The sequence below is a fragment of the Ovis canadensis genome, chromosome 22, assembly GCF_042477335.2.
Source record: "Ovis canadensis isolate MfBH-ARS-UI-01 breed Bighorn chromosome 22, ARS-UI_OviCan_v2, whole genome shotgun sequence".
In the NCBI taxonomy this organism is placed as follows: domain Eukaryota; kingdom Metazoa; phylum Chordata; class Mammalia; order Artiodactyla; family Bovidae; genus Ovis; species Ovis canadensis.
The window spans coordinates 28,489,979-28,507,670 of record NC_091266.1 but is presented as its reverse complement, the minus strand read 5'-3'; the positions used below and the strand labels follow the sequence as shown (position 1 = coordinate 28,507,670).

The 17,692-nt window shown below is 35.6% G+C and overlaps 1 protein-coding gene across 1 annotated transcript in view; it reads right to left on the bottom strand.

Moving 5' to 3' along the window:
• Positions 1-17,692, bottom strand: part of HECTD2 (HECT domain E3 ubiquitin protein ligase 2) — a 72,629-nt gene continuing 54,937 nt past the window's right edge. The window contains exons 12-21 of the mRNA XM_069568000.1: positions 17,245-17,352; positions 16,288-16,420; positions 15,338-15,426; positions 11,065-11,223; positions 7,769-7,843; positions 6,787-6,874; positions 6,593-6,699; positions 4,730-4,845; positions 4,012-4,155; positions 1-2,504 (exon numbers count right to left, since the gene is read on the bottom strand). Coding sequence (XP_069424101.1) covers positions 2,384-2,504; positions 4,012-4,155; positions 4,730-4,845; positions 6,593-6,699; positions 6,787-6,874; positions 7,769-7,843; positions 11,065-11,223; positions 15,338-15,426; positions 16,288-16,420; positions 17,245-17,352 — 1,140 coding nt within the window. The 3' untranslated portion in view covers positions 1-2,383. The remainder of the gene's footprint in view (positions 2,505-4,011; positions 4,156-4,729; positions 4,846-6,592; positions 6,700-6,786; positions 6,875-7,768; positions 7,844-11,064; positions 11,224-15,337; positions 15,427-16,287; positions 16,421-17,244; positions 17,353-17,692) is intronic.

The window sequence follows — 17,692 nt, the reverse complement described above, 5'->3', positions numbered from 1 at the left end:
TGTAATTGATTATATAACTTTAATATTTGAAAAAATTTATCCAGAAATTAACAATATAATACAATACACATTTGTACAAAAAAGAGGGGTGGTTAAAAACTTCTGATCATACAGACAAAAATATGATTAATTAAAGATTACAAAAGGACAGAACATTGTGTAAATACTGATAAATACTGTGCAATGCTTTAATTTACTGTGGCAGATACAAAAATCAAGAATTCATGAACAGATTATATAAAAAGAAAGCAACTACATGAATTTTCTAGCTGTTTAAATTAACGAAATATAACAGTAGTGGTTCTTTTAAAAAATGAGGTATTAATTACACTGTAAACCAAAACCAGAGCATAAATAAATAAAGGCAATGTGCAATTTAGTGATAAATGATTATAAATTTCAACAACAGACAACAAAGATTTTCCAGTTATTTATGGGCTCTGCCATTTAAAAATTTGGCTTGCTTGTATACTTCTTATTTAAAAATGACACAGCTATTGATATACAAGCACATCACAGACATGCAGACCAAGCCAACACAGTTTTCCCATCTCTACCAAACAGAAGTTTTGTTTACATTTTATTTAGAACACTTAAATCTGGTTTCTTATACATGATTCTTTTGTGCTTATTAGTTAGCAGTGACCTACATTAAACACCTTACTTTCTAGTTCAAGCAGTGTGAGAGAGAAGCAGTTTTATTTGCACATGGATTACAAACAGAGCAAACAAAACAAAACCAACATGCCCTTAAATCTCGTAGGCGTTCCAAGAATTCTAAGAAGAAAAATCCTTTAAATAGTATGTCCAAGTGGAAAAGTGGAACCACTTCTGTCTCAAACAGAATAGTAAATGAACTAACTCCTTTCCTCCAAGATTCACAAGTTGGCTCTGGAAATGCAGAACAGGCTGATTAGTTCCTCCACCCTAGAAGACTTCTGCTGGTGGGGGTGTAGGAATCATAGCAATAAGAGAGTAGTGTAACTTGGAAATCGGGAAAGTGTTATTTGCATGTGAACCATGTGCTGGTACTAAATGCTGGCTTCATTATTATTGCAAATACACCTTCAGAGTTTTCTGAAGGAAAGCTATCAAAGTATAATACAGAAGTCGATTTGGAAATACTGTAATGTGCTAATAAAACTGCTTCATTTGCTGTAAATTAAAACCATTTACTGTCTGACTTAAAATGCAGTTTCTTTTTACATGCTACTTTATTAAGAAACTCCAAAAAGGGTACTTTTGAATTTGCTATATTCAGAATCCAGTGAAAAACAAACATTTGGGCCAAAATGTTAAACCTTATCTTTACATCAAGCTATGTCACTGAGTGTCTTTTGCTTTGCTTCATGTCATTTTGACACAAATGTTACCGTATTCACTTTTGTCAAATATCTTACCCTACTTGTTTTCAAAAATTAGTGTTTCAGTACAACAGGTGATCAAAAAATACTATAAATAAGTCTTGTAAGTCAATCAAAGTGTATATAAATCAGCTCTCTCTTTTTGTGCTTGTAACTGACTTAATTTATCAGTGACTAGTCAGATCTATTTCCTTTCTAATATTCTGACCCTTAAGAAGAAAGGATTATACAAACATTACAGAGTATTCAAAGTAACTAGTTCACTGCGCACGTGCATGCAGACTGACGATACTTAAAAGAATATAACCTTGAGTCCAATTAGTCTGAAAATAGTTACACTCTTGTACAATCATCTTTATTGATTTGTAAAAGCTGTACACACATCTAAAACCCTGAATTTACTTTGTAAAAATAAATCTTTAGCAATAAATGGCACTATCAAAATCCCATTATTCTCAGGCTATTATGTAGTTATTTACATGCTGATTTTCAGGAACGGTTGAAAAGAATCTTTAGAGGACCAAAGCCAGTATATCAAAAAATCCCCCTGTAAATTGCATTTGCATTTATACTGTTGTTTAACCGCTATATGAAAATATGGCTACATGCCCCACATTAATGATAATGTAGCTATCCATGTTGCTACTGTGTGTGAGCAGCACACGCTTTGCCACTGGGCTCCACCCACTCGGTCATCGCTGCGTTCTTTACTGCATGATGCTTCCCCAGTGGAACACCTGTGACACACTGCTTATGGAGGGTGATACAGTGCTATAAAAAGAGGGACTGGACCCACCTGTCTCTGCCATCCGGTCTTTTTCACACTCAAACTGTGCTGTGTTTTTAGAAAACCATGCCTCTACTGAACACGCTTCATATTTGATTTTTTTTAAAAAATGTCAGTCTTTTAAAGTTGGTGAGCTTTTTCAAGGTATTTTGAGACAGAAAACATGAAAAGGTTAAAGGCACAATAAGAGGGAAGTGAATGCTACATATAAATGTATTTCAAGTCTTCTTGGTTACTCCAGTCCAAAACCTTCTGAATTTGAAATTCCAATGATCAATTTCTGTTTCAGGTCCTTTTTGCTCTTGTAGGGGGGAAGGCAAAGTTGATTGAAGCAGGTGTGGGCCACAGGCAACCTAGGGGAAACATTTTCTTCAAAGATACCAGGTCTTAAAACACAGAATGACTGCTAAGCAACTTTCAAAGTACCTGCACACACATACTCAAATCTATTTTACTAGACTAAGACGACTCATCCATTCCTTTACTGAACAAATACTTCTGGAGTACCCACTGTGTATGAGGCACCATTCCATACCCTGTGGCTGGGTTTATTGACAAGACAATGGCCCTGCTCTCACAAACCTTACATTCTAGAAGCATTATTTTTAGAGTCAGACAAAGCAATCTGAATACCATCTCCCTTACTTTCTGGCTGTGAGATCTCGTTCAAGTGGCTTCATGTCTCCAAATCTCAATTGCCTCATCACATAAGGCAAACTATCCGAATGGGTGGAAAAGGCCCAGTAGAATAACTTATTATTTTAGCCTTGACTGTCAAAAAATCATGAGAACATTTCTGAGACACTTGATACCCACACTTCTCCTGTAGCTGCCCTCAAGATACATGCAACCTTCATCCTCTGAATCTTTCTGAGTAGATCTCCCAACCCTCTACCCGATGACACTGTTATCTAGATCCAAGATTCCAGCAGAATTCTTAGACCCTTTCCCTCAGTTTATATGAACTGCACAGAATCAGAACAGCTGTTGGTGGCAGCAGTGATAAAGGAAAGGACAGACTTCAGTTCTAATTGATGAAAGGAAGAACTGACAGAACTCAGGGAATATTTAGGGCAGGAGAAAAAAATATTTATAATCAAAGTAGTATCTACTCAAATTAGCTTTAGAAATTACGGTGAGATTGGGAAAAAGATCAACATTACCCCACCAACACTCTAGAAAATAATTTAAAGCCATCCTCAGCATGACTTTCATATGCAAAGAGCACTAGATTAAGGGAAAAAAAAACAAAGACCAGCACTAGAGGTATGGGGTCGCTGAGGGTTGGACACGACTCAGTGACTTCACTTTCGCTTTTCACTTTCATGCACTGGAGAAGGAAATGGCAACCCACTCCAGTGTTCTTGCCTGGAGAATCCCAGGGACGAGGGGAGCCTGGTGGGCTGCCGTCTATGGGGTCGCACAGAGTCGGACATGACTGAAGCGACTTAGCAGCAGCAGCAGAGGTGTTCCAGTACAACAGGACTTCTGTAACTAATTATAATAATAGCCAAAAAAACTCACCTGGCATCTTAAATAAAAAGACTTTTAAGGAAAAATGAAGGTCAGACAATCTAAATACCATGAAAAGCAAGTTAAGATTCTGGAAGTGATGATAAAGTAATTGACTTAGCAAAGTAAAAAGTTGATGGAAAGAAATTATTATCAGTTAGTATTGGTATGTCTCAAAATTAATAAAGAACCTTAAGCCATAGTCTATCTTACTTCAAAGCCATGTTTACTTCGAGGATTTTTCTACGAAAACAACTTCATATTGAAAGAATCTTCTAATTCCAACTATACTATTATTAGCAAAACCTATAGATTAAAAAAAAAATGAATGACAATCTGGAAATTTACCAGTTAGTAGAAGTTTCATTCTTTGAGATTTTAAAGTTTAAATCAGCCATTCCTCCTACAGGAACTCTGTCACTTCCTGTAGTAAAATGTAACAACTTCTTTTGAAGATCAAGAGGAAATCCAAGCACAACATCCCAAAAGTATCTAGAGAACACCAAAGGAAATTTATATAAAATGTATATAAAATGACAGAAGTCCTGCAGATGAGAATAAAATAATATAAAGTAAGCTCTAGGGAAACAACTTCCCTTAAAGGTACATACTACTCTCAAACTGAAATGGAGGGACGACAGGCTTCTATATATAAATTAGATTTTTGACTAACATCATTATAAAAATAGTCCAACAACGGAGAGTACATAAGCCATTTTTCTTCTATATAATTTTCTGTATTTTTCAACACAGTGCTATTAAAAGGCTTTTTATAAGCATGGCATCCCTGCAATTCTAGGACCAAAGTTATTTTTTTAAAAGAAGTCAACTCTCTGGACTTCTGTAGAAACTTACCTTTATCACTTTCTCCCAAGGGGACTGCTAAGTGACTTCATATTGAATATTCTCACATTACTTTCAAAGGATAAAAGAAGGCAGTGTGGGCTGTACAAGATTTCTGGTGACTTAACTTGATTCAAAGATTGTAAGCTACACAAGTAAACCAACCACATTCTCCTTCATTCCCTCCTCAGCAGCCTCGCTCTCAGAAGCATAAAGAGCTCACCGGATAGTCAAGTCAGTTTTTGCGTAACCATCGTACTGTGTACTTCTCTGGAGGGCGTGCATATCCAGTTCAGGACTTCCACAGACCAGAATTTCAACCTCTTCTGGGCGAAGCAGCTGCCAATAATTATTGATCAAAAATGATAAGAAGTGATGATCAAAAAAAGTGAAACTGGAACTGTTTTCACTGAATCAAGCAACAAAAATCATGACCTTCTTAGAGTAAATCAAACCATTTTTTAAGGAAAAATATTCTCCATTTATATTTTTCCTACTGAGATATGTTTGCTTCTGAAAGTTTATAAATTTTGCCCGACTCTTAGATCCCCCTTTTGCAAATAACAGCAACTAGCTAGAAAAACAAGCAGATGACTTAGCATAAATCCAAATTACAGCTCTTCCCCAAAACCCAGCTTGAAACTCTTTCAGCTACTCTAGCATCTACTGACATGCCTGGATCCAACATCCATTAAGCCTCCTGTGCACAATGTGGCGTCTGAGAAGCAGCTTAGTCTCCTACATAGCTTGTCTCCCACCCAAAGAGATTAGAATTTAAAAATGAAGACTTGCTACACTACTTATTTCCCCTCCTTCCACCCCTATAAATACAATGCATCACAGACAAAACTTTATTAGAAATCAACAAGTGCTCCATATTCAAAGGTACTTTCAATAAACATGTGATAAAGACCATCACATACTGAGAGTTGGACTATAAACAAAGCTGAGTGCTGAAGAACTGATGCTTTTGAACTGTGGTGTTGAAGAAGACTCTTGAGAGTCCCTTGGACTGCAAGGAGATCCAACCAGTCCATCCTAAAGGAGATCAGTCCTGAATATGCACTGGAAGGACTGATATGGAAGCTGAAACTCCAAAACTTTGGCTACGTAATGCAAAGAACTGACTCATTTGAAAATACCCTCATGCTGGGAAAAGACTGAAGCTAGGAGGAGAAGGGGACAAGAGAGGATGAGATGTTTGGATGGCATCACTGACTCAATGGACATGAGTTTGAGGAAACTCTGGGAGTTGGTGATGGACAGGGAGGCCTGGTGTGCTGCAGTCCATGGGGTCACAAAGAGCTGGACACGACTGAGTGACTGAACTGAACTAAACTGAAAGACCGTCACTCTAAAGCAAGTTCTCTCCTATGCAAAATAATTCACATGGACACCTCACTCCAAACCCTCCTTATAAAACTGAGTGGTGATGGCTTGATGGAGTGTGCCCAGAGGAGCAGGGATGAAGAGACACTTTTATGACATTTCTGATATGGTGTTCTCAACAGCAGCTGACCCATACTCACATGGCTAAGAAAAAGTCAGACCGACCAGAGCCCACCATGACTCTGGAGACAAACTACTTCCTGTGGGTAAAAGGCCACTCAGAGTTGCTGGGTGACCCCTGAAGAGGAATGAAGAAGCTATAAAAACCTGTTCCTTAAACAGTGAGAAGTTGTAGCTTTTGCCTGGAGCTTATGTGTTAACCACTTCCCATGCTTTACGCCTCAGTTTTAAAGATCTGGAGCCCTTGGGGATCTCTTCATCCACTCTGCTTGGGGAAATTTTTTAAAGCTTAGAAGACATAGTTTAAGACATAGCATGATGGGTGGGGGTGGGGGGGATGGAGTTGACTGGTCTTTTTTCCCTTTAGAAAATTAAGGCTGAAATGAGAGAACTATTTTTATTTCCAGCTCTGTTTTAAAAACTAGAAAACAAATTTTTTTAAATTTAAAAGCTAAAAAATTTTTTTTTAATTTAAAAGTTAAAAAAATTTTTTTAAAATTTAAAATGTTTTAAAGAATTACTTGTCAATATCATAGTATTACAAACCCTAACTGAAAGCATGAAGCTTTAAACTCACCATTAGGGCATTTGAAGCACACACACTATGAAATCCGTAATAAAATGCAGCAAACTGCTTATAGATGGATTTGTTGAGAAGAAAGTCAATATAAAGCTGTACATATTCTGAAAAGCAATTTTACATCTGTTAAATAATAAAAGTAAACAGCAAACACTAATGCACTTTAATTAAGAAATGGTGTTTTAACTTACCTTTCCTATTTTGATTGGTAACTGGAATTTTATCACCACCTGGCTTTAAATTATAGGACTTAATTATTCCAAATTCTTCTTGAAACACCTGATGGGAGATACCGACACACCACATTTATTGGTATATGTTAACAAACTTCAGTGAACAGGTTTGTAACATTTAAAAAGAAAAGTTTTCCCCCCTTTTCTAAATTACAAAATACAGAAAGGTTAGGCTCTTGTGATATTTGTATTAAGAATGGTGTCATGAAAGCATTTTGGAATAAAAAAGTGAGGTCTTAACCCTCTTGAATACAGCTAAACACTTTACTGACGTTTAAAAACATTTGTGTGACCTTTTGGGTAGCACTCAGGCCTCTGGAGCTATGTGGATTACTATCATTTCCACCTTCCGATTATTTTCAGGCGAGTGGAAATGAGAGAATTTTTGTCTGATCGATTAACTTCTGCTCCTTCTTGTACTGAACCAACAGAAGAGGCTTGTTTTTAGAAGGTGAAAAGCTCTGAGAAAGTAACTGCGTCCAGGATATAGGCCAGGTGCCTTGCAGAGTACCCTCACCCTTGCTGGCTTTCTTTGATTGCTTACTTATACATGTCTGCTTCAATGTCTTTGGGCTTCCCTGGTGGCTCAGACGGTAAGGAATCTGCCTGCAGTACAGGTGACTTGGGTCTGATCCCTGTGTCAGGAAGATCCCCTAGAGTAGGCATGGCAACCCACTCCAGTATTCTTGCCTGGAGAATCCCATGGACAGAGGAGCCTGGCAGGCTATAGCCCATGGGGGTCAAAAAGAGTTGGATGCAACTGAGCAACTAACACTTACTTTTTCACTGTTTTTATCGGGTTAAGATCCTTTAAGACAGGGAGTGGGATGTACAGATCAATCCTTGCTCCTCTTTTCTAATGATGGGTATATGGTAACAAAAGGTATTTTTCATATATAAAATACCTGGTTAACAGAAAGCTATTTGCCCTTAATGGTACCTGAAATGTGGAATAGAAATCTTCTTCAACATTGCCTTCATATGACAGGAGTTCACTTAATCCATGGGCCAACTCCTGTAAAGAGAAACCTGTTATTTGTGTTTTTAAATCAAATAGTACTACCCAAAACAGTAAACCAGATCTACTACAGCTCACTTACATGTGAGATAAACTCAGATTTTGAAATAAAGATAATATTGGGACATATTTTCCAGGGTAAAAAATACTGGTTAATGATTTCTCCCATGTAAAAGGTTTGGAAAAATTTATTGGAAAGGTCACATGAAGGAAAATATCCAGTTATACCCATAAAGGCATAACTCTGGGGTCTATTCTTATGCAATAAGCTAAAAGTATAGTTTCTATCGTAATTCACTGCTATCTGCAATATCACTGTTTATGAATCTGTAGAATTTCTCATTCTCAGTTTATAGTCTTAAAAAATCCATTAATATTTTATAATTCCTCTTTTAAACATAAAAATACACAGTTTATATGTGTTAAGTGGTTTTTACATTTCAGTTAAGGGCTCTCTCCTCCCAATAAAAAGTTGAGAACACAGAAGAAATGTATCCCTACATTGTAACTCATGTTTCCCCTCAACAGAGATTTATAAATAGAAAAACTAAGCCAGTAGTTTTTAAAATTTCCGGTTATTTTAAATTTCATTTAAAATAAAAATGTTTTTTTAAATATTAGCAGAAAGATAAAGAACAGCATGTTTAGAATGATGTTACACACTTTACATATTAAGTTTTCCATTTCACTAACATAAATTTAAAAACAAATCTAGGGTGACATAGGTTTTAGTATGATTCTTATCATTTGTTTCAATTACTAATAAAGTTATGGCTGCTGAAAATTATAATTAGGAGATCTGAATTTTTTAAAAGAATTCAAGGAACTAGTAGATGAATCCAATTGAAAGAATTTACCATATTCTTTTAAAGATCAAATTTTTAGTGATAAAATACAAAGTCAATTAGGTAATAAAGTATATACTCAGATCTGCGTTATTCGACTGTAGGGACTTTTATTCCCAGCCTTTGTATTTTCAAAACTCAATTTTTAATTTTTTTATCTATAGTTAAGATTCTTAAATGTAAAAATATTATTAGTTAGCCCATAGTTCAGCATTTTTATGATTTTTATAAATGTAAAATTAAAAGTGCATGAAGATATAGGTTTTATACACTATTTGAATACCCTGGTATTATTTAACAGACCATATTGGAGAGTGACTCAAACAGAAAAGAAAAAAGCTACTACAGTTGCTGATTCAAGGTTATACTTAGCCTCTCCATTCTCAACTGAAACCCTTAAGGGTAATTTTCACAAGGCTGCGTGGGGAAGATTTGTTGTTGCCATGGGACAGTTCTGATGCTTTGAGTCATGGATCCCTTCTCTACAAAAGCAATGGAGTTTCCATTAACATGGTCACGGAGACGCACTGGCCTATTAACGCTATACTGAAGGCTCCATCATTTAATATTTTGCTTATTTGCTGAGTTTTTCTTTTTTAAATCCTTATTCATAAATACTGTGTTTAAATTAAGAAATGTATCAAAAAAAAAAAGAAATGTATCACTATAGGTTTCTCTTTGCTTGCCTGCTTACTCTTCTTGAAATACATATTGTACAGATAGAAATGGTAAACAAAGCACTGAATAAAAAAAGCACTTAAAACTTTTTTCTAGATATATTTTTCCATATATGAAATGGGAATTAGGTGCTAATTTTAATAGATGCCATTAAAAATTGATATTCCATTTTAAAAATTAAAAAAAATTCCCTGCATTCTACTATCCTAACAGAGTAGTTTTCTGGCTTCCTTTCTATCTTCATTCATGCCTGCACAGACACTCAGTTTTTTTCAGCTGATCTCATAGTTTATGCACAATCTTGATTCATCATTAAAGAGGCAATATAGGAATATGAAATTAACTCAGTATCATCTTCAGCTCATAATATGAAAAAAACATATTGGTATAGTCATTCATAAAATATACATTATTATTAACTAAAAACTTGGATCCAAATAACTCAAGTTCAAATAGCTTTAATCCTAAAATCAGACAATTTATTGGTAAAAATCAGTAATAACATTAGGAAATTTATTGGTAAAAATTTGACAAAAACTGCATATATAAGACAGAAAGAAAATCACAGAAATCTAAATTGAGAAGTTAGTTCAGCCATTAGTATATATAGTATTAATATGTTTTATACACCAGTATATATGAGTGTATAGTTGTGACAATAACTCCCATTGTTATACAAATAGGCAAATTCAGTAAATTGTCCAGGGTCATAGGTAGTATGTGGCCAAAATACAAGACTATAAAGGGCAAATCTTTCTTAAGTAGAATTTATTCTATTACCTTTTCCAACTACTGAGTCTTGTAAAAATATGGATTTAGGCTCTTCAAAAGAATCCAAACTTACTTTCAAAAATGTGTTTGATATCACATGAAGAATGGTTTTCTAATTGGTCACATGTTCTGGAGAGGTTTTTCAGCTTTGGTAGGAAGGTTCCAATCCTACACCAAAGTGATCTGACCATTAACTAAAACACAGCAATATTTAAATAGGCCCTTAATGAACAAAGAGGATGTCCACATTTGGCTACTTACTAATAATAAGGGGAATTCTCTGCTGACCAACGGCTATCGAAATTCAGCTGGGAAAAGTATTATTATTGTAGGGGATTGTCAGGATGATGAGCATACTATCCATTCTTCTACTAAATTTTAACACTGGATTAAATCTGATGATTGGAAATCTAGTCTCTGAATAGCAGAATATCAGAGACAGGTCTGTGAAATTCAATTAATTTTATTAAGGGTGTTGTTGCAGACATTGTTAACGATATTGCATAGTGACACACTGATAAGAATCCACAGAAGCAATCAAGTATTGAATACTGAGTACTTTATCATCTCAGAAATCTTCCCAATATGTAGGTTTTACTATTCCATTGTTCACATGAGGAAACTAGAGTTCAGAAACATAAACAGCTTATTCAAATTCACAGAGCTAGTAAGTTGTAGAGGCCAGATTCAAATCTCTGCCTCTCACTCAAAGCTTGTTCCACTATGCTGGGAGAACTAAGTGCCGCAAAGTGGGTTATGTGTCTCTACCCGGAAGGAGAAAATTAGACAGAAGAGGAGATGGGTTACAAATGTAGAGGGAAACCATATCTAAACATAAAAACAGTTATCAGGAGGAGAGAGACAGTGGTAGAAGAAAGATGATTCAGCAGTAAGGGATAAGATACTAAACAACTGTATACTTACAGGCATAATTTGACACAAGTCGTCAGTGGTAACACTGCAGATGCCTACTGGCGTATTTTGATCACTAGGAACGATGGGAGGGCTCAATAATTTCTTATAGCAGCAGGGGGGGAAACGAATATCCAGAGTAATGCTGTTATAAACAGCTAGTCCCATAAGCTATGCATACTAGATGTTAAGCATTAACATAAAATCCATGACAACAAATGAGTTTTGAATTATGTATCTATTTCTTGCATACTTCTTTCAGATCTAACACTGATTTTGTAATTAATCCCACATGCTAACTCTTTTTTTATTTTCCCTTTATTTTACATAATATAATTCCCTGATTACCAAAAATCATGTAAAAAGGAGAGGTGCAGGTAATAGTATTTAATGATTTCCCTAGAAAACTGCCTATCTAAGATCACAATAGCAAGTTCACACATTTCTATAAAGTATGTAACATATAAGAAAACTTTTAAATTTAAACAAAGATGGTGGTGATTTTATTAGCAGCAACTTATTCAGAACTCGCTGCAGAACATGCCGTTGATTTTGGTGACCATTCTGGCTAAATACAGGCTACGCAGAGAGAGCTGTATTGAACAGGCATATGGAAACACACACACACACACGTCTGCACACACACACACTACTGATAAGACACAATCTCCCACAGTAATACCTGAAAGACTTATTACTTGGAGTTTCCTCAAAGTGTTGAGTTTAAAAGCTACAGATGTTATATTTATAAACTTTGCCCAACTATATATATTTTTTATCAGTTATACAGTAGAATGTAACTTCATCCATTTGATAAATGAGGGGTTTTAGAGCAAATTTTATGATATTTCAACTGTCAAAGATTATAATAGCAAGTTCTTAAGGAAGTCATTACTTTTACTGACTTGAAATCTAAACATATGGTCTGGACAAATCATTAAAAACAATTTAAAAGATTAGAAAATAGCCAATATTTTAATTTGCTAGGGCAGAAAAAGGCTAATAATCATCTAAGGAACAGTTCTGTTATTTTATAGGTAACCATACCAACAGAGATCAAGCAGTGTGTTCTAGAGGAAAGATATTGAAAATAAGCTCTAATATACTCCTATAACTATGATAATAGCAATATCAGAAGCAAGCACCATTCTACTGTAGTTACCATTTATGACCATTTACTGTAGTGGTAAGTCCTAAGCATTCCTCATTACAATTAAAAAAAACTATAATCCTGAAGGAAGGTTTTTAACAGATAAGAAAGTAGGTTCACAGGCTCTGCTCTAGGGCACCTTCACTGCAGGAGAAGTACACTGCCTCTCACACTAAAGCTGCTCTGGTTGAAGCAGGGGTAGGAGTGTGGGAATTCTGTTGGAGACGCCATGCGGTGCAAACCGGGTGGAGTTTGAAAACCCCCGCACTACATTATATTGCCCCATCCTTAGTTCCAATGCCTTTCTGGTAATTCTGCTTCTAAAAAACCATTAGATTATGGCTCTTCATGTGATCTTCAAAACACTTTATAGTTATTACTATAGGTTTCATTATAACATTTCTTGTAAACGCCAAGGCCTTAATATTTAAAAATAATCGTATTAGAAATACAATACTGTGAGAACTGACAGCCCAATAAATCTCTGGTTCTGAAATGTTAGTGAATGCTTGTGTGTGTGTGTGCTCAGTCGTGTCCACCTCTTTGCAACCTCATGCACGGTAGCCCACCAGGCTTCCTCTGTCCATGGGATTTCCCAGGCAAGAATATTGGAGTGGGTTGCCATTTCCTTCTCCAGGGGATAGACCCAACCCAGGGATCAAACCCATGTTTCCTGCATTGGCAGGCAGATTCTTTTACCACTGAGCCACCTAAGAAGCCCCTCTGAAATTTTAAAACTGGAATTATGTATGGAGCCAATTATATTTTCTTAATCACCACACATGGCACCCCACTCCAGTACTCTTGCCTGGAAAGTCCCATGGACAGAAGAGCCTGGTGGGCTGCAGTCCATGGGGTCTCGAAGAGTCGGACATGACTGAGCGACTTCACTTTCACACACTGGAGAAGGAAATGGCAATCCACTCCAGTGTTCTTGCCTGGAGAATCCCAGGGATAGGGGAGCCTGGTGGGCTGCTGTCTATGGGGTCGCACAGAGTCGGACATGACTGAAGCGACTTAGCAGCAGCAGCAATCACCACACCTATTACTTTTAAATGTTTTGTTCTCTTCACCTTCGGCAGATTTTTCACCCACTTATGTGACCACAGTCCACCGTCATCACACATTTTTCACATACAATATCCTGCTTTTCAGGGCAGCAACCTTTCTATAGTTTGTGTGTGAGATCAATACACATAATAATGAGATAGTGGTGGTTATAAGTTAATTTTAGATATAACTGTTCAACTTGTAATATACAACATCTAAATACATTTAATATGCTCTTTTGGGTAATGACTGAATAGAAACTAATGCCTATTGCCAAAAAAAAAAAAAAAAATCCAGTAAGCAAGTTCACGATATCACACATACTACTCTAAAAATACAGTGTAAGAGCTAATACTTTATTACAAACACTAGAAAGTCAAAATAAGCCAAACCTAAGCCATGATAAGGACGTAAAGTATGACAAAGATACTTATCAGGAAATTCAAATGACTCCTAGTGTAGGGAGAAGCGTTAATAACACAGGCCTTCAATGAAGTTAAAACATGCAACAAATGACTACTGTAAGTAACAGAATGAAAATATGAGTGTAGGAGTTGTTACACGTTCCTTGCTGTGGGCTTGGCACTTTGGACCGTTAGATACGACAACACACAATCAAATTTCAGATTAAGCTCACTATCACAGCCTGTGGTTTTCCCTACTCCGTTGTCTTCCATGCAGTTTCTTGATTTCCATATACATTCTTCGGGATGTATTCCAACAAATACCACAGAGTCAGATGATACTCAAAGCCCTCCATCAGACGGCTCTCAATCTTTTTTGCCTGAATATTCATTGGAAGGACTGATGCTGAAGCTGCAACTCCAATACTTTGGCTAGCTGATGCCAAGAACTGACTCGTTGGAAAAGACCCTGATACTGGGAAAGACTGAAGGCAGGAGAAGGGGACAACAGAGGATGAGGTGGCTGGATGGCACCACCGACTCAACGGACATGAGTTTGAGTAAACTCCGGGAGTTGGTGATGGACAGGGAGGCCTGGCGTGCTACAGTCCATGGGGTCGCAAAGGGTCGGACATGAGTGAGCGACTGAACTGAACTGAATCTTTTTTGCCAGCACCATCTATAGCTCTCAGAGAGCCCCCTGCTCCCATCAAGTGGACCTACACATAGCTCTGTGACAGCCAGCAGTGTGGACTCTTTCCCAGCCATTCTCCTAGGCCGGGTCCCACTCTCTCCAGTCCTGGTTTAATAAAATATATTGGTTCCATTTAAAAACTCTACCTTCTCTGGGAGGACTACAATGAATTGTTTCCTTCTCAGAATTCCTCAGCACTTAATGCCAAATGGTCATTTGACTCTGAGAACAAACTACCTGCACGGGTGGTCATCTGTCCATCTAGATGATAAGCTTCTTAAAGTAGATATTTTTTCTTTTTTTAACCTATGTATCCCTAGGGTTTGCTCATTTATTTATTCTTCTCTTTCTTCCACAGATACTTATATTTTTCAGAATTTAAAAATGAATGCAGAAGGCATCCTGTCCAATCTCCCACCCAAAGCAGGAACACGCTCTCCAACAAACCTGATAGAATCAGAGGATGGTGTAGGAATTTATATCATTTTAAAAAAAACTATAAAATATTGCTGTATGCTTCAAATGTTCCCATTCCATTCAATGTTTAATTCTTATGACCGTCTCAGGATTTGAGGCCACATTAGATTTAATCTTCATAATTTCAATTTAGAAAACTGAGTGAAGTAAGCACAAAGTGAAAGAACTACCAGAGTAGCTCATTATGAAAAGGAAAGGTACTGTGACTTTAAAAAATGTCTTAAATTTCTGATAATTTAGGTTGTAAATGAAATAGCAAATGCTACTGGAGATAAGGTTTTCAGAGAAATATGTTAACAGTTCAGTCACTCCTTCCAGTTAACTAAATCTGCTGATAACTACGTAGCTGTGATATTACAAAATAATAAAGACTACTGAAAAATCTACTAGTAAATTTAATAAGAATCTTTAATCTGAATAAAATAATGAGAACAGTTTTCCAAAATGCAGATAAAATTCTTAAAAATCTCTAATCTACTAGCACCTCCTAGTGGAAAGTTCAAAGGATACAATTCCAACCAATCGGAATTCAGAATAGTTATCACATTTAAAGCTGCTAAACCAATGGCAGTATGAATCCTTATGATACGTAAACATGCCTGGAAAATAGAAGCATAATTTCAACAATAGGATTGATATAAAAAATCAGAATGGTAAACATGCACATGATATCTTATCTATTAGAAGCAAAACAGTTCAGCAATAGTTATGTTACAGAACAATTTTCATGTTAAAATATATCAAATATGGGTCCAGAGTGTGCAAGAGCCTTTTATTCTTCACTGGTATACTGAACCAAGGGTTGAAATGTAAAAAGACAGAAACTAATCAGTTGATTTATAGAACTATAGTTTTATACTTTATAAGTTATCAAAATTAATTCTGAGGATTATCTGGAGACTTCATCACTGTCATCTCTATTTCCCATTACCAGAGAAATATTATATAAACATATATACAAAGTTAATAAAAATAAAGAATAAAAAAAATATTTAAAACTCTTTTGAAGAAAATGCTTAACAATACTCAGGATTATATAGGTGTTTTCTCTAAATCAAATGAAACCAAATTAAAGTTCAAAGGTTTATTTAATGCTTCCTATTTATTAAAATGGCTCATTATTTTATGAAAGAGACTTTGAATATTAGTGAGGAGCAAACTATAGCTCTGATCTTAAAAATTTTAATGTTCTTTTTATCTCAATGACAAATGTTTACATATTTGGCTTAGTCAGAAAACATGTGAATGCTTCTATGCTAATACATTTTGTGTAGGATTCCCAGTAAGATAATAAGTATTATAATCATCAATTTGGTCAATTTAAAAAATGCAACTAACAGTCTTTAAAAAATTATTCAACATTTATGATTGACAAAAAATCTGTAAAATCATAGATTAAAATTGAGTGACTACTTACATCTAACGATCAGGAAGAAAACACTTTCATTGAAATTACTCACCATAATCTGGATGAAAAATCTGGCGAATGAGGAGGAGGAACCATTCTTTGGTCAAGCCACCCATATCCAAACCAGCTTCCCCTACAAATGTAACTTTCAACTTCTTTTTCAGATCTGCTCTTTTCCGAGTTAACTGTTTGAGGAAATTATAAGATAGAGGAGAACAAAAGGCAGTAAAAAGGAAATTAGCCTTTTAAATTCTGGGAAATGTATTATCATATTTACAATGTCACGAAACTTCATCCATCCATCCATCCAATAAATCTGCCCAACCCTATTGTACTGTTTGTTGTATGGATCAAGCAACAGAATTAGGAAAGTCAGGTACTTTGCTCAAGGTTACTGCCTACTGGCATCATACTGACTCCAAGATTTTAATTTATACAATACAAAGTAATTCATTTAAACTTGCCTTCAATGCTGAAGTTTAAAAGAATCACATAACTAAATCAAATATTGTAATAGTCACATGAAAATCTGGCTGAAGAACTGTACATGCTTGAAGCTTAATAATACATGTATATACAATCAAAGTATCAATATGTCTGACCCTAAATATACCCAATATATCCTTGTAGATAAGACTTCCAATTTTACAGATGAGTAATCTGAGGCCTGGAGGAATTAAAATGACTTGTTAGGCACCCAACCAGTCAACAAAGGTGGTCTAGAATCTACATTATATATTCAGAAATATGAATTACTCATATAAGTGTTCCATATGAAATCCTTTCCTGAATATTTAACAACAAACCACTAAAAAACATTAAAAAAAATGAACATAAGGCTTAACTATGAATACAGAACTGTTTTTAACCATTGTATCAAAATATAAGGAAGCACACCACTGGCATACAGAAATAAAGAAGGCTTACTAAGACTCTAGTAATAAGCCATATTATCAAATCATTTAAAGCTTTAATCAATTAATACTATTCTGGAATAAATAATCTATACCTCATCAAGAGAGTCGCTCACCAGATGTGTCCGCCTTACTTTCATATTTAGAAATAACATATTCATATCAGGTCTCTGTCTTCGAGATACTTTATCCACCAGACTTTGCTGATTGAAAAAGAAAGCAAAGATTTTCATTTTTACTTGAACTATAATCTCATTTAACACATTTAAACGCAGGTAAAAATAACTTATATTGTTCTCTTTACCATCTCTCACATAAACAATTTCATAAACTCAATTATGCAAATTTTTTCTGAAAATGCCTTATTATTTCATTTTGGGACATTGATAACAGAAGGGGATACAAAATGGAGGACCCCAAAATAATTCAACTTCTACAGTAAAAGAATGTTGCATTACTGCTTCTATATGTCTCACCTCTTACATAGCAAAGTTTTCTGTTTAATAGACACAAACAAGGTGGGAACATTGGGAACAAGGTACC